Raw genomic sequence first — 18,678 nt, 5'->3', positions numbered from 1 at the left:
CTACAGTAAATTAATACATTTCAACTAAGAGCATTTGCATTTTAGCATATTTTCTGAAAGTACTTTGATATGCTAATGAAAGTACACTTATATCGTAGTGTACTTTGTTTACAGTGTACTAGTAGTGTACAATCACACTACTGATTAAGTGAAATCAGTGTACACTTTCAAAAGTTATACTAACTCAATATTACAAATAAGTGTACTTACTAAAAGTACACTGAATTACCACAATACAGTTTGTATTTTAACATTTTGTGAAAGTACTCTGATATGCCACTAAAAATACACTTATTTTAGAGTATACTGTATAAAGTGTACAGACGTAACACTTGTACTGAAGTGAGATCATGGTACACTTTCAAAAAGTATGCTAACAATTGATTTCCAAAAATGATACTTCTGTAGTACACTGAATTACCACTCTAAGTATGTTGAATTTAATACACTTAAAAAAACTAAACTTCTATAAAATTTAAAATACACTAACAACAAAGCACACTTTCAAAAAGTACAATGTAAAAACAATTTGATCATTACAAAATTAGTATACTTACTTTTTGGACTCTGAAGTTGAACTTAATTACATCTATTTTGAAGTATACTTTTTAAAGTACATATTAAATACACTTCAAAAAAAGCACAAAAACCAAGAAGAATACTTGTTTTATACTTAATGTATTTATATTACTAATACACTAAAGTATACTACTTTTTTACCTGAGTCTCCCTACTCGGAGCAGAGTTCCCTTGCCATTGCGGTGATATCATAGCTCAACCCCCCTCAAGAAGAGCTTTAATGATGAGAGATGTTTTGTACGCAGGTCAATATTAATTCATGTTAACATTTATCATGTACCAGACAAGTGCACCGTGATGGCCTTACTAGTGTTTAGAGCCGTTTGCACGTGTTAGCATTGACAATCCAGTTCTATGGTGGTTAAGCTTTTCAGTGTCAGCTACCAAACAGAACTTTGTGTGTGTGGGTCTCACTCAGTGGGACACACATGCATCACAGCGATATATGAGAGTGCTGCACCGACTGAGGTAGAGCTTTTAAAACTTTGAGAAACAGTTTGATACTTGGCAGAATATTTATTCCTGTTAACATTGATGCAGTTTAGAACAGAAACTTGGAACAGTTTGTTGCTTAATGTGCATCTGACATCACATAATTTTCCTCTGCTAATTTATGTTCTGGGGTTGCCATTCTGGCTGCTTCTTTTACATTTTCGTTTAGACCTACTAGTGTGTTGCATAATAGGTGGCATAGTAGCCAAAGACATGATCATTTTATTTTATGTCGAAAAATTGAAACCATGGCAGTTCTAAATTAGAAATCAAGCACTTTATTTATTTATTTATTTATTGTTGATTGTTTTCTTAAATTATTAAAACGTGTTGACAAAAGACATTTTGTGATGACCTGATTATACATGTATCTGTCTTATGTCAGCAAGCAATGCATCATCAAGTCTGTGTTGTAGATGTGGAAGCCTTTTACCCTTGCACAGTTAACCATATGCACCCATCCATATGATGCACACATAATGTGGGTGATATGAATGTAAGATGATTGCATAAGATTGACACTGATCTGTGTTTTTGTTTATTCTTTTTAAAGAAACAGCAGAGCAGAAAACCAATCCAGTGTGGCAGAATTTCACAGAGCCTACTCCTGGAAAGGATATTGTTTACTTGTTCTTGTTCTACCTCACCTTTTTTAATTTCAATAAATGTTCCTTTTTTTGAAAATTGAGACTCATAACATTTGTTATCATCATTGTGTAATTTTAATGATGTAAAATGAGGGAGCAAAAGTAGTATCGGCTTAAGAAAATTGTCAGTCCGTATCGGTCATCGGCTAAGGCTGATGGGGAAAAAAAAGTTGGCATCGGCCCTAAAAAATCCATATCAGTCAATCCCTAGTACTTAGAATCCTCCTTACCCCAGGAATATAAACCAACATCAATGGTATGTGAGAGTGGTATCTAACAATGTAACAGGACAGAACAGAAGTAATCCTGGCCAGTTCAGCCACAGAACAGCTCATTGTTTCTGTAAACAGAACAGATGCAATGGAGTAAACCACTAAATCACATGTATCCAGATCTTTTGTCCTGATATCACAGACAGCCACTGCTAACATTTTAACTCAAATTAAAGAATGTATACTGCAAATCTCCAAAGTTACTCTAATGACTTTACAAAGCCTTAATTTCACTGTAACTTTTCACAGAGAGGGAGAGAGAGAGCCCTAATGCTCAGTTCAACAGTTTTAGTAACGGTGATACCAAAGATTGTTCACTTTCAGCAGTCTTAATTTATCAGAAGCATTACAAACATTTAAAATATGAATATAGATTAATGTGTTGTACCAGTCCAGCTTTCACCACAAAGAAAAATCGCCATTTTAATTATTATTGGCAGCGGTTCTGTCAAATCTGTTAGAAGTATTGTCATCCAGCGTTGATCCACAAAATAAATCCATAACGATTAATAAATAATAGATAAATTATTATTGTTTTGGGATTTTTAAAATAACATATTGTGGATCTTGGCAATTTTTATTTGATTTGGCGGTACAAATAAATTAGGTGGCAACTACAGACAAAACATGTAACTCTGTGATATTTCCCTCTCACTGAAGGTACAGAGAACAAGAGGCAGAGAGACGCCAGTCACCCTGTTAAAGACAACTGTCCTTGTTTTTCAGGTATCAACTCCATTGTTGCGATTGCCTCATACACAGGCTACAACCAGGAGGACTCAGTGATCATGAACCGGTCGGCAGTAGATCGAGGCTTCTTCAGGTCAGTTAACAATTTTTACGTACTGCATTAGTAATTACAAAATGCAGGTGTGGCACCTTTTTTATCAAGAAAATGTAATTATTTGGTGCATTATGTAATAAACCACCGCAATGGATGTCTTAATTAGAAAACAAATTATGACATCAACTTTAAGCATACCAGCATGAATCGTAAACATGAATTAATTTTAAAAACTAGTAAGATGTTTCATTGGTCAAATCTAAAACAAATATATCTAAACTCATAGAGATTGTGTTTGAAAGCACATTGAGACGAAAACTGCACTAAATGAGTTTTACTGGCATGAACATTTTCAGTGCACTGAAATCTTGGAAGACACACACATGCAATCTGGATTATGTTATGCAAATATTATTTGTAATAGAAAGCAGACAAAACATGAAAACAAATATGGAACAGAAAATGTTGCCCTTTATCTGTAGATATAGGATATATAAAACAAACCCCATATACAATGTATATGAGTAAAAAGTAGTCTACAGACAAGCGCTGACAACTTTTTATAACTCATTCAATACATTTGAAATTGTTTAAATAAATAAAAATATAGTTATAACGTGATTAGTATAATATTATAAAGTGATAAGTTGGTCTCAGGTGGAGAGGGGGGGGGAGTGAATCCATGAATCCAACTGGATGGTCTTAGTTGCATTGATATTTCATGCTGACTGTGGAGATTGGTCCGGTCTGAGTGTCTCTGAGAGAAAGAGTTGGGGGGGTGTTTGACAGGTGAGAGTGAGAGAGAGATACACTTTCTCCCACAATGTGAAAAATTCACAGACACAAGAAACATTTATTTTAACAAATTCAGCTCTATAATCTCAGATTTCAAGGATCTGAATGCCCAATCAAACTAAAAATACTCCTGGGAGACGGAGACGGGGCAAATTTTGCTGTCCAGTATATATTAACATGTCACAACCTGAGGGACAGTGAGTGACCGACACACACACACAGGATATAATATAATTAATGTAAATCTAAATTGTTGTAAATCAATCTTGATGTTGTGTTAGTGTTAAGTTATTGTTAATGTCCAAATGTTTGAACAACATGCTTTGGCAATATTGTTATTTTTTCAAATTTTCATGAGCCAGAGAGCGAGCCAGAGAGGCATGTAAACTGTACAAAATAAAGATGTGATGATGGGTACAAAACAGCCTGGCACAGTGTCAGGATGCAATGGTTAATGAAGAAATCCAGTCTCTTCTAGACTCCTTCCTGTTCCATAGCTTCTCTCAGAATACAGAAGGTGTAGAGCTGTGTCTGGTAAACATTAACCACATATTCGATCATTTGGCCTCATTATTAAACTTAATATGCAAAACAAAACAACCAAAGAAAACAAACAGGGACATGTGGTTTGATTCAGACTGCAAAACCATTAGGAAGACATTAAGAAAAGTCTCAAATCAAAAACACAGGATCCAGACAGCCAGGAGCTCCGCCTTAGTTACTGTGAGATTGTAAAACAATATAAAACACACTGAGAATAAAAAAAGTATAGTAAAAAAAAATATCTACAAAGCCAATTACAACTACTTGAAGAGTCTCTAGGGTCAATTCAGACAGATATAAATCAAATTAAATCTTCGAGTCGCTGTTTTGTAGCATGAATTGTGAACCACACACAGATTTAGAAGCTGTGTTCATGAAATAACCAAAGCCAGAACACAACAGGTAGAGTGTCAGAGTGAAAAGTTTCACGTTATAACGTGATCAGCTGCAGGGACACCTAGGGCTCCACGGGCCGACGTCCCTCTGTGGCCTCCAATTAGAGCTGCACAATGTATCGTTTGTGCATCGTCATCACGATGTATGTGTGGGCAATAGTCACATCACAACGCCTGCGATGTAGGAGGCAAATTAACTCATCTAATTTCAAAGGAACTTGACACATGCATACGCAGACTCTGCATGCGCAGCAATCTACCTGTCACATTAGTTCTAATTCAGTGTGCAGAATCAGACCAAAGACTTGGTGCCAAAAAGAAAAGCAACATCAGTTATCTGGAATTATTTCGGCTACAAGAAGGATGATATTGACCAAACACGTGTTCTGTGCCACAATAAGAGGTAACACAAATTTTCTAAACCCGCACCCGCCATACTTAAAACAGCATCCGACCCGTTTTCTGACAGTAGCACAAATTACATTCTGCCCCCGAACCGACACGCTAGAAATTGATACCGACACCCGACCCGACCCGACCTAAAGGAAAATTAGACTGACGCAACTTTTAAAAATGAAAGTAAGCCAGCGTAGGGAATGGGAGTTCTGGGAAGGCACAAGCACGCATGAATGAGCTCATATGAAATATAAATGCTTATCATTTTGAAATGTAGGTATATTTTTGTAGATGTGTCAATAATAATGATTTTTTAATTTTTTTTAGCGCGATGCCTTGAAAATGGCAATCGCAAAACCTGACCCGAGCTCTCCAGGCATCCGACCGGATCCGCACCCGTGTCGGATACAGTACATTATTTTTCACCCGTTTCATCAAAATTGTACAGGTCAACCTGCGGGTACCCGAACCCGTGCGTTCCATTTTAGGATGGAGAGCTCAAAAGGTTCAAAGTTTTGTTTATTGTCATTCAATTCACGTTTGCATATGATGGAACGAAACGTACTCAGGTCCCAGCACAATAAAAGCAAGCAATAAAAGATAACAATAAGAATATCTCTAAAACACAGACAGAAGCCATACTCATAACATTGACAAAAAGAGGTAAGTTCAGTACAGGTTAATTTTCCACAAGATAGCAGCAGTGCAGCATAACAAAGTGCTATTCAGGTCATCTGATGAAAATTCCTGCATTTTTTCACACTGCAATATATTTTGTAGGGTTAAAAAAAAATCACAATGTAAGCTTTTTCCAATATCGTGCAGCCCTACCTATCAAACGCTCGGATCGGACAAATCTCCACAGTCACCTGAAATGTCAATGACAGTATAAATATGTCAGTGAAACTGATTCATTTCTGCCCCCTCCACCCGAGATCAACTCATCAGTTTATAACATGCAGCTAATCACGTTATAATGTGAAACTTATTGTGTTATAACGTGAAACTTGCCACGTTATAACATGATACTGCTGCTTCTTCTATGGAAGGTCTGTCAGTGGGATTGAGGAGATCCTCGAAGTATTCCTTCCCCCGCCCGATGATATCCCCAGTCGAGGTCAACAGCTCCCCACCTCCACCATAAACAGTGTTGGTGGAGGGCTGCGTCCCCTTCCTGAGGCGCCAGATGGTTTGCCAGAATTTCCTCAAGGCCGACCGGTAGTCCTCCTCTATGGCCTCCCTGAGCTTTCCCCAGACCCCAGCCTTTGCTTCCGCGACCACCCGTGCTGCCGCATGCTTGGCCTGCCGATACCTGTCAGCTGCCTCAGGAGTCCTCCGAGCCAGCCAGCCTCGACAGGACTCCTCCTTCAGCTTGACAGCATCCCTTACTTGTGGTGTACACCACCGGGTTCCGGGATTGCCACCACAACAGGCACCGGAGACCTTACAGCCACAGCTTCGAACAGCCACGTCAGCATTGGAAGTTGAGAACATGGTCCATTCGGACTCGATGTCCCCAGCCTCCCTCGAGATCTGGTCAAAGCTCTCCCGGAGGTGGGAGTTGAAGACCTCTCCAATAGAGGGTTCCGCCAGACGTTCCCAGCAGACCCTCACAATACCTTTGGGTCTGCCCAGTCTGTCAAGCTTCCTCAACTCAGCAGATCCAACTCACCACCAGGCGGTGATCAGTTGACAGCTCAGCCCCTCTCTTCACCTGAGTGTCCAAGACATATGGCCGGAGGTCAGATGACATGACCACAAAGTCGATCATTGACCTCCGGCCGAGGGTGTCCTGGTGCCACGTGTGGTAAGGTGGCAGTTCAACATTTCAGTGCACTGATAATGTTCGTGCCAGTAATACTCATTTAGTGCAGTTTTTATCTCGTTGAGCTGTCTAACACATTCTCTATGAATTCAGATATATTTGATTTAGATTTGACCAATGAAACAGCCAACTAGTTTTTAAAATTAATTCATATTTATGATTCATGCTGGTTTTCTTAAAGTCAAGGTCGTTCTGATGGTATAAAGTTTTTTTCTAATTAAGACATCTTTGGTGGTTATTAATAATAATTCACCAAATGATTACATTTTCTAGATAAACAAAAGTGCAAACCTGCATTTTGTAATTACTGATGCATTATGTTAGAACTTAATACAAAATGCGGCCAAGTTTATTACATATTGCGTTCAAGAATTTTATTACAAAATGTGGCATATTATTACAAAATGCGGCATTATTAGATAATCAATTGAAAATGTATTACATTAATACATAATTGGGCATTATTACATAATGTACATGCCTGGTATCAGTTACTGATGTAATCTGAGTGTTAGTTTCTGATGTAACCATGTATGTTTCAGTGTTTTGTTTCTGTGGTTAAACCTGTTTACTCTGCAGGTCTGTCTTCTATCGATCCTACAAAGAGCAAGAGTCTAAGAAAGGTTTTGACCAGGAAGAAATTTTTGAGAAGCCGACACGTGAAACCTGCCAAGGTGAGAAATGCTCAGCTGAAGTATGTTTAGTTGTAGTCTGGTGTTTGCAGTATGAAAATTCCTGTCAGTCATCTTGGGTGTGGTTGCAGCGTCTAGTCTCAGCTGTTGAATGTTTGTGGTGGGCGGGGATAATCTTACATCAGAGACTTAGAATTCATTTTAAATATCCTCAGGTATGAGGCACGCCATCTATGACAAGCTTGACGACGATGGGCTCATTGCACCTGGTGTCCGTGTCTCTGGCGAGGATGTTATCATCGGGAAGACAGTGACGCTGCCAGAGAACGATGATGAGCTGGACAGCACCAACCGACGCTACACCAAGAGAGACTGTAGCACTTTTCTGAGAACCAGTGAGACCGGCATTGTGGACCAGGTGATGGTGACTCTGAATCAGGAGGGCTACAAGTTCTGCAAGATCCGGGTGAGAGGACACCACACCTGACACTAGGGTTGGGCGATATGGCCAAAAAATTGAATTTCACACCAAACTCGATTTACAATTTGATTTTAATTGATTTGTTTTTTCCCTCTCAAAAACATACTTCAAATGACAGACGTTATTAAAAGCATTGCATTTATTTTAATGCTTTTATTTTAAACAAAGTTGCCCTGCCATTGTAAAACAGTGCAACCTCGAACTCACTTGAAAAAATAAATGTGCATCCATTTGAAAAAAATGTGTCCCTTTTTGATAAAATGCTTTTGTAAACATAATTTTAACATGTCAGATGGTATGTTTTTCATGAAAACAGATAGGTTTCTCCATTGGAATTGATAAAGTGTTAACATAACTTTAATTAAATACTTTTTTGCAAAAGGTGCCTTTTGTTTGCGAATAGTATTTTGTATCCCTGAAGTTATGTTAACTAAACTAAACATCTGCACGTTGCATTGCATAGTAAACATGACGTGGCCAGGAAGATGAGCCTGTCTCCCATCTCTGGCCCAAGGCCTCGCTGTGGCCTCATAACACAAACCTGGGGTCGAACATTTTCAGTATGTGGATTAACCTCTGGTCTGAAAGAACACCTGTTACACCTGACAGGGCACCTGACAGAACATTCTTGGAGAAGATACCTTTTTTCATTTTTTCTGACGAGCTTTCTGTTCATGCAGGTTCGCTCAGTCCGAATTCCTCAGATCGGAGACAAGTTTGCCAGCCGACATGGACAGAAGGGAACCTGTGGGATCCAGTACAGACAAGAGGTAAATGTGAATTATTAATGCTGTGAGAAGATTCTGTCGTCAGCGGCTGGCCTCTGGTCCTGGATCCATTCATGAACATATCAGGTTCATGCTGATCAGTGATGGTGATCAGGCACCAGTCACAGGAAATATGTTTCATCAGTCTGATTGTTTCAATCTGTGAAGTTTAAACATAACGCTGGTGAACGATGATTATCTGATCGCTTCTGACTTCTCTAAGGACATGCCATTCACCTGCGAGGGAATTACTCCAGACATCATTATTAACCCTCACGCCATCCCCTCTAGAATGACAGTGGGCCATCTGATTGAGTGTCTGCAGGGCAAGGTACCAGTCATAAATATACATATTTGGTAATAATCAATAATTGTAGCTCTGATCACAGGCTTAAAATCTATTATGCAATGGTTTACCATCATATGATCATATGATTTTCAGCCTGCGATCAGACCATTTACTTAAACGTAACATGCAGGTTTATTGACATACATGTGCATATATTGTTTTTGTTTAAGGTCTCTGCGAACAAAGGCGAGATTGGTGATGCCACGCCTTTTAACGATGCTGTCAATGTACAGAAAGTGTCGAACCTGCTGTCAGAATATGGATACCACCTGAGAGGAAATGAGGTCAGTCGCTTGGTTTACTTCCTGTTTAACTTGAACACATGATCCTTGCCTGTGTGATGTCAGAGTGATTTACCCTAACCCTAACTTAAGTGTTCAACACTATTGATCTGTGCTCAGGTTCTGTATAACGGCTTCACTGGGAGGAAGCTGACATCTCAGATCTTCATTGGCCCAACTTACTATCAGCGTCTGAAGCACATGGTGGACGACAAGATCCACTCAAGGGCCCGGGGCCCCGTCCAGATCCTCAACAGGCAGCCCATGGAGGGACGGTCACGGTTAGTGAGACATTTGTCTACCTGTCTGTGTTACCTCTGAGTGATGTCTCTGACTCGCCTGTCTGTGTCACAGTGATGGCGGCCTGCGGTTTGGGGAGATGGAGCGTGACTGTCAGATTGCTCATGGAGCAGCTCAGTTCCTTCGAGAACGTCTGTTCGAGGCATCTGATCCATATCAGGTTCATGTGTGTAACCTATGTGGACTGATGGCCATCGCCAACACGCGGACACACACGTATGAGTGTCGAGGCTGCCGCAACAAGACACAGGTAAACATGATCAATAACCAGTTGGTATAATTTGTTTTATTATTGATGTTTTTATTGGTGTATTGTATTGGAGTATTGATCTTTGTGTCTTTCAGAATTAATATTAATATTTTTGTAAGTATTAATATTGATCTTTTTAGTAGTAATAATATTGATCTGGTATTGGATCTGTCTGTGTGTCCATCAGATCTCTCTGGTCCGGATGCCCTATGCCTGTAAGCTTCTCTTCCAGGAGTTGATGTCAATGAGCATTGCTCCTCGTATGATGACATCATAGTGTGGCACAGCGAATCACATGCGCCTGTGGGCTTAAAATGTGACAACAGCAGGAAGTGAATGATGATGAAGTAGAATTTTGATGTTTTTATAGTTTCACATTGTCTCACTTTATTTTGTTACAAGGCAAATAAATTTGAATTTGTTCTCTCATATGGGTCTTCATTGGTTCATTCATTCATCCATCATGTGACCTAACAAATGGGTCACATGAACAAACAAAGGGATCACTCTGTTTCCCCAGTTGATTTCACAAGTTAATGTGTGGATTTTGCCACTGTGTTTATATATAATGTGACAGGTGTACATTCTGACATAGCCAATATAAATGTTATACATTTAGGTCTGACACTGTCCCAGAATGGAGACTGGAACCATTTGTTTTTAAAGAAGTCAAAGTGACATATTATATTTTATTCAGGCATGAAAATCACTCACTTTTCGGCGAAATTCGCCGTTTTGCAAACAAAACAGATGCGTGAATCATGTAGGTCCGATGGGAAAATATTTTTTTGGGGGGGTGGACGGGACATGGAGGTATACCAGAGAATGAACTGCGAACATATGTGCGCCTGAGTGGAGCTCATTTTCAAATACCAGGAAGATGTTCGGGAAGATCAGTAAGCACGTTGGAGTCTCTGTCAGAAAGACAATGAATTTGTCTTCAAAATAAGAGTTTTATATTATACCCCAGTGGCATTTGGAGCTGGGTTCTTGGGGGGCGGGGGTGGGGCGCAGTTGCCCATCTTGATGTCCGCAGGTAAAGTGATGCTGTGATCAGCTGTTTCCTGGTTTTATAACTCCCCGGCTGTGAGTCGCACAACAGTGCACGTCATCGACACCTCTGCCCATCTCACGCAGTGGCCGGCACGACAGCTCGGACTTTGATAACGTTAGCAATGGAGGTGGAAATAAGTGTACTGAGGCGGCAAATTTGCAGACCAAAACAGACCCTCAAATATACTGCCCTCTGTCTAAATCCGCAGACCTACCCGCAAAAAGGACAGCCAATTTAAAAACTGTTATTAACTATGCAAACAAGGGCAGCCATGCACTGCAGGTACACTGTCAAACAAAAGTGCACATGAAGAGGGTGCAGGTCATGGCATCAAACACACTGTAGCCAGCACCTTTCTTCCAAGCAGAGACAGCAACTTCTGTAAAGCCCATATTCATCTTGTCAAAACACACTCTTTAAGGGTTTGCCTTTTTCATTCTGTGACAGATTGCACTGTTAAAGCTGTGCTGTTGCGCATTTCATGAGACAAGTCGTCAGTCGCATTTCTTGGATTCATACTGTCTTCTAATTTTGCTTGATTTTCTCTCAAAATGTATCAGATTGATGCTTTTAAATTAAACAATTCACAATTTTCTTCCGGGGGGCATTGCCCCGGGACCCCCGAAAGGAGTCAAATTCTTCTCACCTTTTTCACCCGTGACCCGTTTTCATGCCTGTTTGTTGATTGATTATAATCTGTGCTGAAGACTACTTGAGCAATCAACGAGCAAACGTTTAGCTGTTTTACCAGCAGTAAATAAAAACCAAACAGGACATTAAGTGCAGCTGGTCCTCCATTGGCCAATGCCAGTCGCATTGCTACTGTCCCAATAGAGTGGCGAAGTCCCACCCCATCCGGTGGACCCCATGGGACCTCTGGGATCGCAAAATATACATGGGATTGAATGGACAGAAAGTAATTATTTTCTGGTCCCAGTCGTTATATGCCTTTGATTACACTAATGTTGTTTGTGGGTTTAAATTATATTTTTCACGTCAAGATTTTTGACAGTTTATTGTGCAATTGTTCAGTTAAAGGCTGTAGAGAAAAAAACATGAGAAAGACTACATGTCGTGCATGTGACGTCACGTCATCAACATTTCCCCTTGGCTGGCAAGTGGCTAAGTCAAGTGTAGTTTCTGGGCTGTCTTCCTCAAAGGTGTCGGCATGTAGTATGTTGATAAAAGAATTCTGCGGAGGCAAGGCTGGGTGGAATGATAGAGCAGTCTTTATTTAAACAGACTTCCAGTGGCCTAGCGTCCGAGCCCCACATCTGATGTTCTCCAATCAAGGGCAAAGTAATGCCAACGTTTTTGCCCTCTGCCAGAACTCCTACGCCTTCGATCTTAGGAATTCTACCAAATGCCACCCCTCAAGTCTCTACTTGTGGGATCCTTCTTAAAGTCCCTTGGGCAGTACCTGCCTACCTACTCCTGAAAGTCCATCTATCCAATCGACTAGAAAAGGAGGTGGTCCATCTCCCATAAATGACCAAATCTGTTACTGTCACTCCTTTGGGCTTGTACTCCAAAATTAAATAAATGAGCCCTCTATCCTTTTCTGGAGATGTATGAGTTTAGATATCATCCTCCATCTGACACAGGAGTCAGGCACCATTTTAGTCCCTATAGTGGCCTTGTCCCCTGCTAACCTTTGACCCACACACAGCTGAATGCTGGCTTCAAGGTCCCTTGGAGCTGTGAGCCCCGTATTGTCTGCATTCCCTAACTCACACAAGGAGGAGGAACAGGTTATATTTAAACTGAGTTGAATTAAAGGCCAGAATGTGTTGCCATCCAGAAACCTCACAAGGTTCCGGTATTTCAAGATGCTGCTGTGTCTCTTCAGATGTGAAGAATTGCTGGCTCAAATTGATCAGGTAAGAGATGTGTATATGCAAATTTAGCAAAGATAACTTAGCTGCTACTCATCTAGTAGCTAACAACTGGCGTAAGCTAACATTAACTTTAATTTTCATAGTTTCAGTACATCCTTATTTTACACATTTGGAAAAAAAAAAAGAGTGAACCTTCTGGAATAGTGTGGATTTCTGCATGGTATGATGGTGCAGATGTTTTATGCACGATTGCTCCTACAGTGTGACATGATATTTGCACAAGAAAAAATTGTCCTGCTTAAATGGTCTTCATTGAAAACCCTCAAGCCAGTGCTCCTGGTGACAATCAGACATCCACAAGTCACATTTTTATGACCTATCAGAGCAGACAACCACTCTAAATTACTAAAAAAAGATTTACTCTTTCCTTCATCAGACCTTAAAAAAAACCTTTGTTCCCTTTCTCTCTTTTTGCAGGAACAGCTAAAGCTCTCAACCAGGACTGATGGACACATGAATTTTCAGGTCAAGTGTTTTATTATTTCTACTGCATCATAGTTAGCCGTGGCAGCACACACAGCAGTGTCTATAACTTACCAGTGACCAAATTAAGCACTTAACAACCACAAACATGTCAACTAGTCTTGCAATTTTGCACAATGCACCATCCCATGTCAAGCATATTATACACAATAAGAGGGATTTTGTGCATGTTGCCTTGACTTTCCATTATGGAATTATTAATGCAATTAATGATTTAAGCATTAATTACATGAGCATTAATTCAATTTTTATCACAAATGTATGTTTTCTATATTCTTCTCTCCTCAGCACTATCATATCCTGTTCCTGTGTCCTGCTTGCAAGTCAGCGCCTTGGATTTGTATACCATTTCAAATAAATTCAGTTGACTATAGTTATGACCTTGGGCTGTGTTTCTTTGAGTCAAAAACAATGTTTTGTGTTAAAAACATTTAAAAAATTCAGACACATTTAACAGAATACAAGCTTACTTTATTCCCAGTGTGAAAGATGATGTCATTTACCTGCATTAGTGTTCATAACTTAGATTTTATTCAAAGCTTCAAGTTCAATATTCATGTCAGATTAATTGTATGGGCTATGAGTGTGATTTTATATTTTATCACCACACACACTGAATTGTACAAATCGTACCTGATATTTCAGTGGCTAAACTATGATATTAAGACTGGCAAAACAAAGTGTGTGGTACATGTCGCACATGATATGTCCATCTTATGAGATGTTTGCTGACATTGCTGACGTCTCCAGGAGAGTGAGAAAACAATAACTCCTCAGAGCCATCTTCAGGCACACCGCTTGAGGGGCCCATGTTGAATCTCACGGTGAGGGTCATGTCTTCACTGTCCTGGCAGGAGTAAAACCGGAAAAGGAAAACAAAACACACACACACTTAAGAGTATACAATAGGACTAACACCACTCAGTACTAGCAATGATCGCACACACTGACCACGACGAGGGCGTTTGATACACACTCGTACCGTGAGCTTCATTTAGCTACTAGAGCAACGGCAGTTAGCTGGCTAAGAAAATATGTGAGATGATTCAGACTGGGTTTGGATATATTAGCACTTGCGTGATCTGCTGGGTATAACAGTGAACAGACGCTAAAGGAATGGATAACCTTGCTAACCCTCTTATCGAGAGCCTAAGTTAGCCACTACGCTACAGCACTTGCAATCAGCTAGCTAGTTAGCTAGTGGAGTCCTAACACTCACTGAAACGTTGGAACGCTGCAGCTCTCTACATGCACTGACTTATAATAATGTTTGCCTCTTCCTGGGCTGTTATCCTCCCCTTGGGAAAAAAAAGCGTTGAATTAGTTCAGGGAGCGAAAATGGCCCTCCAAATGCGCCCTTCTTTTACCTGTTTTTGGAGGCTGGCCTCACATATCCCAAGATTCATTGCGCGGCCAAAGAGAGGAAAGAAATAAATAAATCATGGTAACCTCAAGTGGCGCAGATCTCGCATTTAAATTTAAGTAAGTAAAGCTTTCACTTTCAAATGAGCAGATGTATATCTTATTGTGACTGTGGAGATGTTACAGACTATATTTACTTCATATACATAAATGGACCAAAATTAACAGATTTAAATCAGGCTGTGATCCCTGCTCCAGACTGTAAAGCTTTTTTTTTTTTTTTATTAGAACCCTTTTGTCTGTTGACATAACAGAAAACGTCTTATACTTTTCATTGTGTTTTAGGGAGCAACAGAGAGCTTCTTCTCTGTCCGAGGTCAGAAGGACCATTTGTTTACAGAGGCGAAACATTCTGCCTGGCTGGATGGAAGTAAGGTAGTAAAAGATAATAAATAGCCCATCCGTCAGTCCTGATGTCAGAAATCTTTGCATACCTGTGTTAATATGATCTTGTGTTTTCCTTTTCTCTTGTTTCTCTCTGTGTTCAGAACAGTTCTGAAAACAATGGGCCTGCAGGAGAAGGTCGAGCCCCAGTAGGCCAGAAACAAGTGGGACCATTTAAAGAACAAGTACAAAGTAGGTGCAGGTTTGAATAATGATGTGGAAACTAAATTATACTTGTTTTACCCATGCAAGTTAATAAATAATTTGCTGAAAATTGCTGACGTGATTTCCACTGCCTTAGGATTGTCCTCATGGATTAGGTGTTAGGACAGAGGCCTTGCAGGAGGAGGAAGATGACAATGCTGAGGAGGAAGAGGAGGAGGGGGGATGATGGAGGACATGAGGATGCAGAGAGAGGGTGGAGAGGCTCTTCTTCTGCTCCAGACAATCCTTACATTATTTCTGTTGTTATTTAGTTAATTTATGAGTTCTTTTTAAATTAATTGTTCATTTTATGTAATTCATGAAATGAAATATTATTCTATTACACGTTGTTTATAGCAACAAATGGCATCAAGAGCTATTTTTCAGGGACAAGGGACTGATTTTTTTCTTTTATTATTAAGGTCATAATTTACAGCATAAATTACTATTTACAGTTTCTTATTCACCATTAACAATAACAATTATTATTAAAAACAATATTAAAACAGTTACAAATGATGCACAGTAACGGGCTGAGCAGTAGTCCCTGGCAGAGCTCTCTGGGCTGGATGGGATGCCACAATAAAGACCCTGGTGTCAGTTAGACATCATCTGGGTCGGCATTCAGGGTGTTTGGGGGTCCAGTCTCATCTATCCACCACATTGTCCATCAACTGGGTTTGCAGTTCTGACTCGATCGACGGCTGCCATGTCACTGAAAATGTTTTAAGAAAGAGGCAAGAATTATAAAATCATAATCTAATAATTATAGACAAACCTATCTGCCAAAACACTTTAAATGCGAATAATGCTTTTAAAATTAAAATAAACTATATGTGGCGATCAGCAGTTTATATGTCAGCATCAGTAGCGTAACATCATGGTGATAGGCCCCGGTGCAAATATTTTTTTGTGCCACTAAACAAAAGCACATGCTCGTGCGCGCGCGCGCGCACACATGCTTAGACACGCACAGCCACTCGAGACAACTACTATTGCAGGGGTGGACTGGCCATCGGGAGTACCGGGATTTTTCCCGGTTGGATCAATAATGGGCCGACGGACAGCCGTTTTATTTATTCATTCATTTGTTTGTTTGTTTGTTTGCTGTGTCTAGACGTTTCTCTGTCGACACAGTCAAGAACGTGAGAGATTGGCGAAAAAATAAAACTGAGCTTCAGCGTCTGTCTGAGGAGTACAGTGATGGGACGCGACTCATCATGACTGACAGGCATCAAAACCACTCAGCTTTACCTTACCAACCCGACCCAGCGATTTCATTCACAAAAACAGGGGCCTGTGGCAATTCTGGCCAGCTGTGTTTTTTTGTTTGTTTGTTTGTTTCTTCGTGATTTCCTGACGGCATATGGGCACCGCTGATACTTATGCCACTGGTCAGCATTAATGTAATGTATCAGTATATTAATGACCCCTAACTGTTCGCTTGATAATAACAATAACATTACTGTGGGTTCAATAACAGGTTTACCTCTCCACGGTCCTTTCAACGGGCGATAAACCAGAGCCGTTTCTCCTCTTCCTCCACAAGGAGGAGGATTAAAAAGGAAATCAGGATTTCCTGTAGCTCAAACACATCTGACAGACAAACTCTACTCTTCTTGTCACTATAATTAGTGATGTATGGGGTAGGGGTGGGGAACATCTGGTGATGCAACCAGGAAATGCTCTGAAGGCATAAATAGTGCTTCAAACTATACAATCATATCAGATTATGTTGTTGTCTGGACCTTTGAATAACCAGCTGAAATGAACTGATGCATTTGGCCTACTTGAAAAAAAAGGAAGCACAAATATTTATATCAGCAACCACATTCAAATTGAAAATTTGCAACAGTAAAACAAAAAAAAGCACTCCTACATCTCTGGGTTCGAAATCAAAATAATACATTATGTTACAGGTCCCAGTCACAGGGACTGGGTAACAAATAATAAAATGCCTCCAAAAGACCACAAAAGAACTGTACAACATTAAATAGCTCTTCCATTACTCTAAATATAAACTGCATGTTCAGCTGCCTGGCAGACCACAACATTAAATTATCCATACCATACAAACATACACAGATGAAAACAGAGAGTTCAACAGAAACCTGGAAACCAGAGCCTTGGGGTCGGACGCGGTAAACAACGAGCCGCTGGTCTGTTTTAAGTTCACTTGGAGCCGAAACCTGCGGCTAACAGCTGAGCAGCTAACAGCTGAACGGCTAACGGCTGGTGATGCTAAAAACAACTAGCAACAACAAACAGCCTCATACATTAAACATAAAAAGTAAAGTTGTAGCATTTCAGTCCATATGGAAATGGCGACACAGAGGTGAAAACAAACAAAAATGATGGGCAGTTTACCCGGTACTAACGTGTAAGACAGGTGGAAAGAAATAGCGCTCAGACACGTCTGTTAGAGGTTCTGTCTGGAAGTTGTTTCTGAAGTGACCAGACCGCAATCACAGCCAAAGTCGAGTGAATAAATTACCATATTAAGTAGCCATGTGTGCATTGTGTTTGGAGTGAATAAAGTAGCAATGAGTTGCCATATTAGGTACTTATGTGTGCATTCTGTAGATTATGCCACCCAGACTTAAAACTCTAAAGTGATTTTTTTTTTTTTTTACTGGTGAAATTTATACTGGGGCACTACAGACCAATACTGCCATGCCCCAGTGAAATCTGTCTGGCAATGCCACTGGGTCCAGTTCTGTTGCTCAGGTGCCCATGGTTGGCACTTTCAGTGATGGACAGAGGTCATCATGGGCACCCTGGCTGGTCTGCGGCTGTGCAGTGCCATACACAACAAACTGCTATTATTGAGAAATCTGGCCTGGCTAAGTGACGGTGTTGACCTTTAAATAATAATGTGATATTCTGTACCGGAGTCTGAGACAAACAGGGATTGGAAAATACTGATTACATCATACTCAATGCACACACATGCACATAACCACATGGAGTTGCCAGAATTTTCCAAGATCAATGAGAAAACAGGAAACCTACACACCAAATCACCCAGCAGACAGAAGAGCACACACACATACATGCAGAGGTAAGACACGCACGCACACACACAAACATTGAAACGATTATTGGAAGTTACATGATTTTAAGGAAAGAGGGAACAATGAGGCAAAGAACATCTTGACATTTTGGTGGTGGTCCAAATCATCACTAAGAAACTGTGTAAACAGCTAAATGCTCGGTCAGCCCAGCAATAAATGGAATCCACTTTTTACAACCCTGTCACTGTGTTGATTCTTCTCAGTTTTTGCTGCATGATATACATTTTGTACACATTATCTATGACACACTGTATTCTGACACCTTTCTGTCAGAACCAGCATTAACCTCTTCAGCAATTGAGCAACAGTAGCTCCTCTCTTCAATTGAACCACACGGGACAGCCTTTGCTCCCCATGTGCATCAATGAGCC

General features: G+C 40.2%; 1 protein-coding gene and 1 long non-coding RNA gene across 2 annotated transcripts in view; one reads left to right on the top strand and one right to left on the bottom strand.

The window, feature by feature from the left end:
- Positions 1-10,217, top strand: part of polr2b (RNA polymerase II subunit B) — a 53,186-nt gene extending 42,969 nt beyond the window's left edge. The window contains exons 17-25 of the mRNA XM_037076632.1: positions 2,717-2,813; positions 7,308-7,402; positions 7,576-7,826; positions 8,522-8,611; positions 8,832-8,939; positions 9,128-9,241; positions 9,359-9,519; positions 9,593-9,788; positions 9,976-10,217. Coding sequence (XP_036932527.1) covers positions 2,717-2,813; positions 7,308-7,402; positions 7,576-7,826; positions 8,522-8,611; positions 8,832-8,939; positions 9,128-9,241; positions 9,359-9,519; positions 9,593-9,788; positions 9,976-10,065 — 1,202 coding nt within the window. The 3' untranslated portion in view covers positions 10,066-10,217. The remainder of the gene's footprint in view (positions 1-2,716; positions 2,814-7,307; positions 7,403-7,575; positions 7,827-8,521; positions 8,612-8,831; positions 8,940-9,127; positions 9,242-9,358; positions 9,520-9,592; positions 9,789-9,975) is intronic.
- Positions 10,218-13,672: 3,455 nt separating this feature from the next.
- LOC119006888 lies at positions 13,673-14,581 on the bottom strand. The gene is made up of 2 exons (XR_005070921.1): positions 14,443-14,581; positions 13,673-14,070 (listed from the first exon to the last, which is right to left on the bottom strand). It is a non-coding gene; the product is annotated as an uncharacterized LOC119006888 (long non-coding RNA).
- Between the last annotated feature and the right edge of the window lie 4,097 nt (positions 14,582-18,678).

Source organism: Acanthopagrus latus, chromosome 18 (genome assembly GCF_904848185.1).
Source record: "Acanthopagrus latus isolate v.2019 chromosome 18, fAcaLat1.1, whole genome shotgun sequence".
NCBI classification, from domain to species: domain Eukaryota; kingdom Metazoa; phylum Chordata; class Actinopteri; order Spariformes; family Sparidae; genus Acanthopagrus; species Acanthopagrus latus.
Note: the sequence above shows the minus strand (reverse complement) of the source record. Positions and strands in the feature narration are given on the sequence as shown.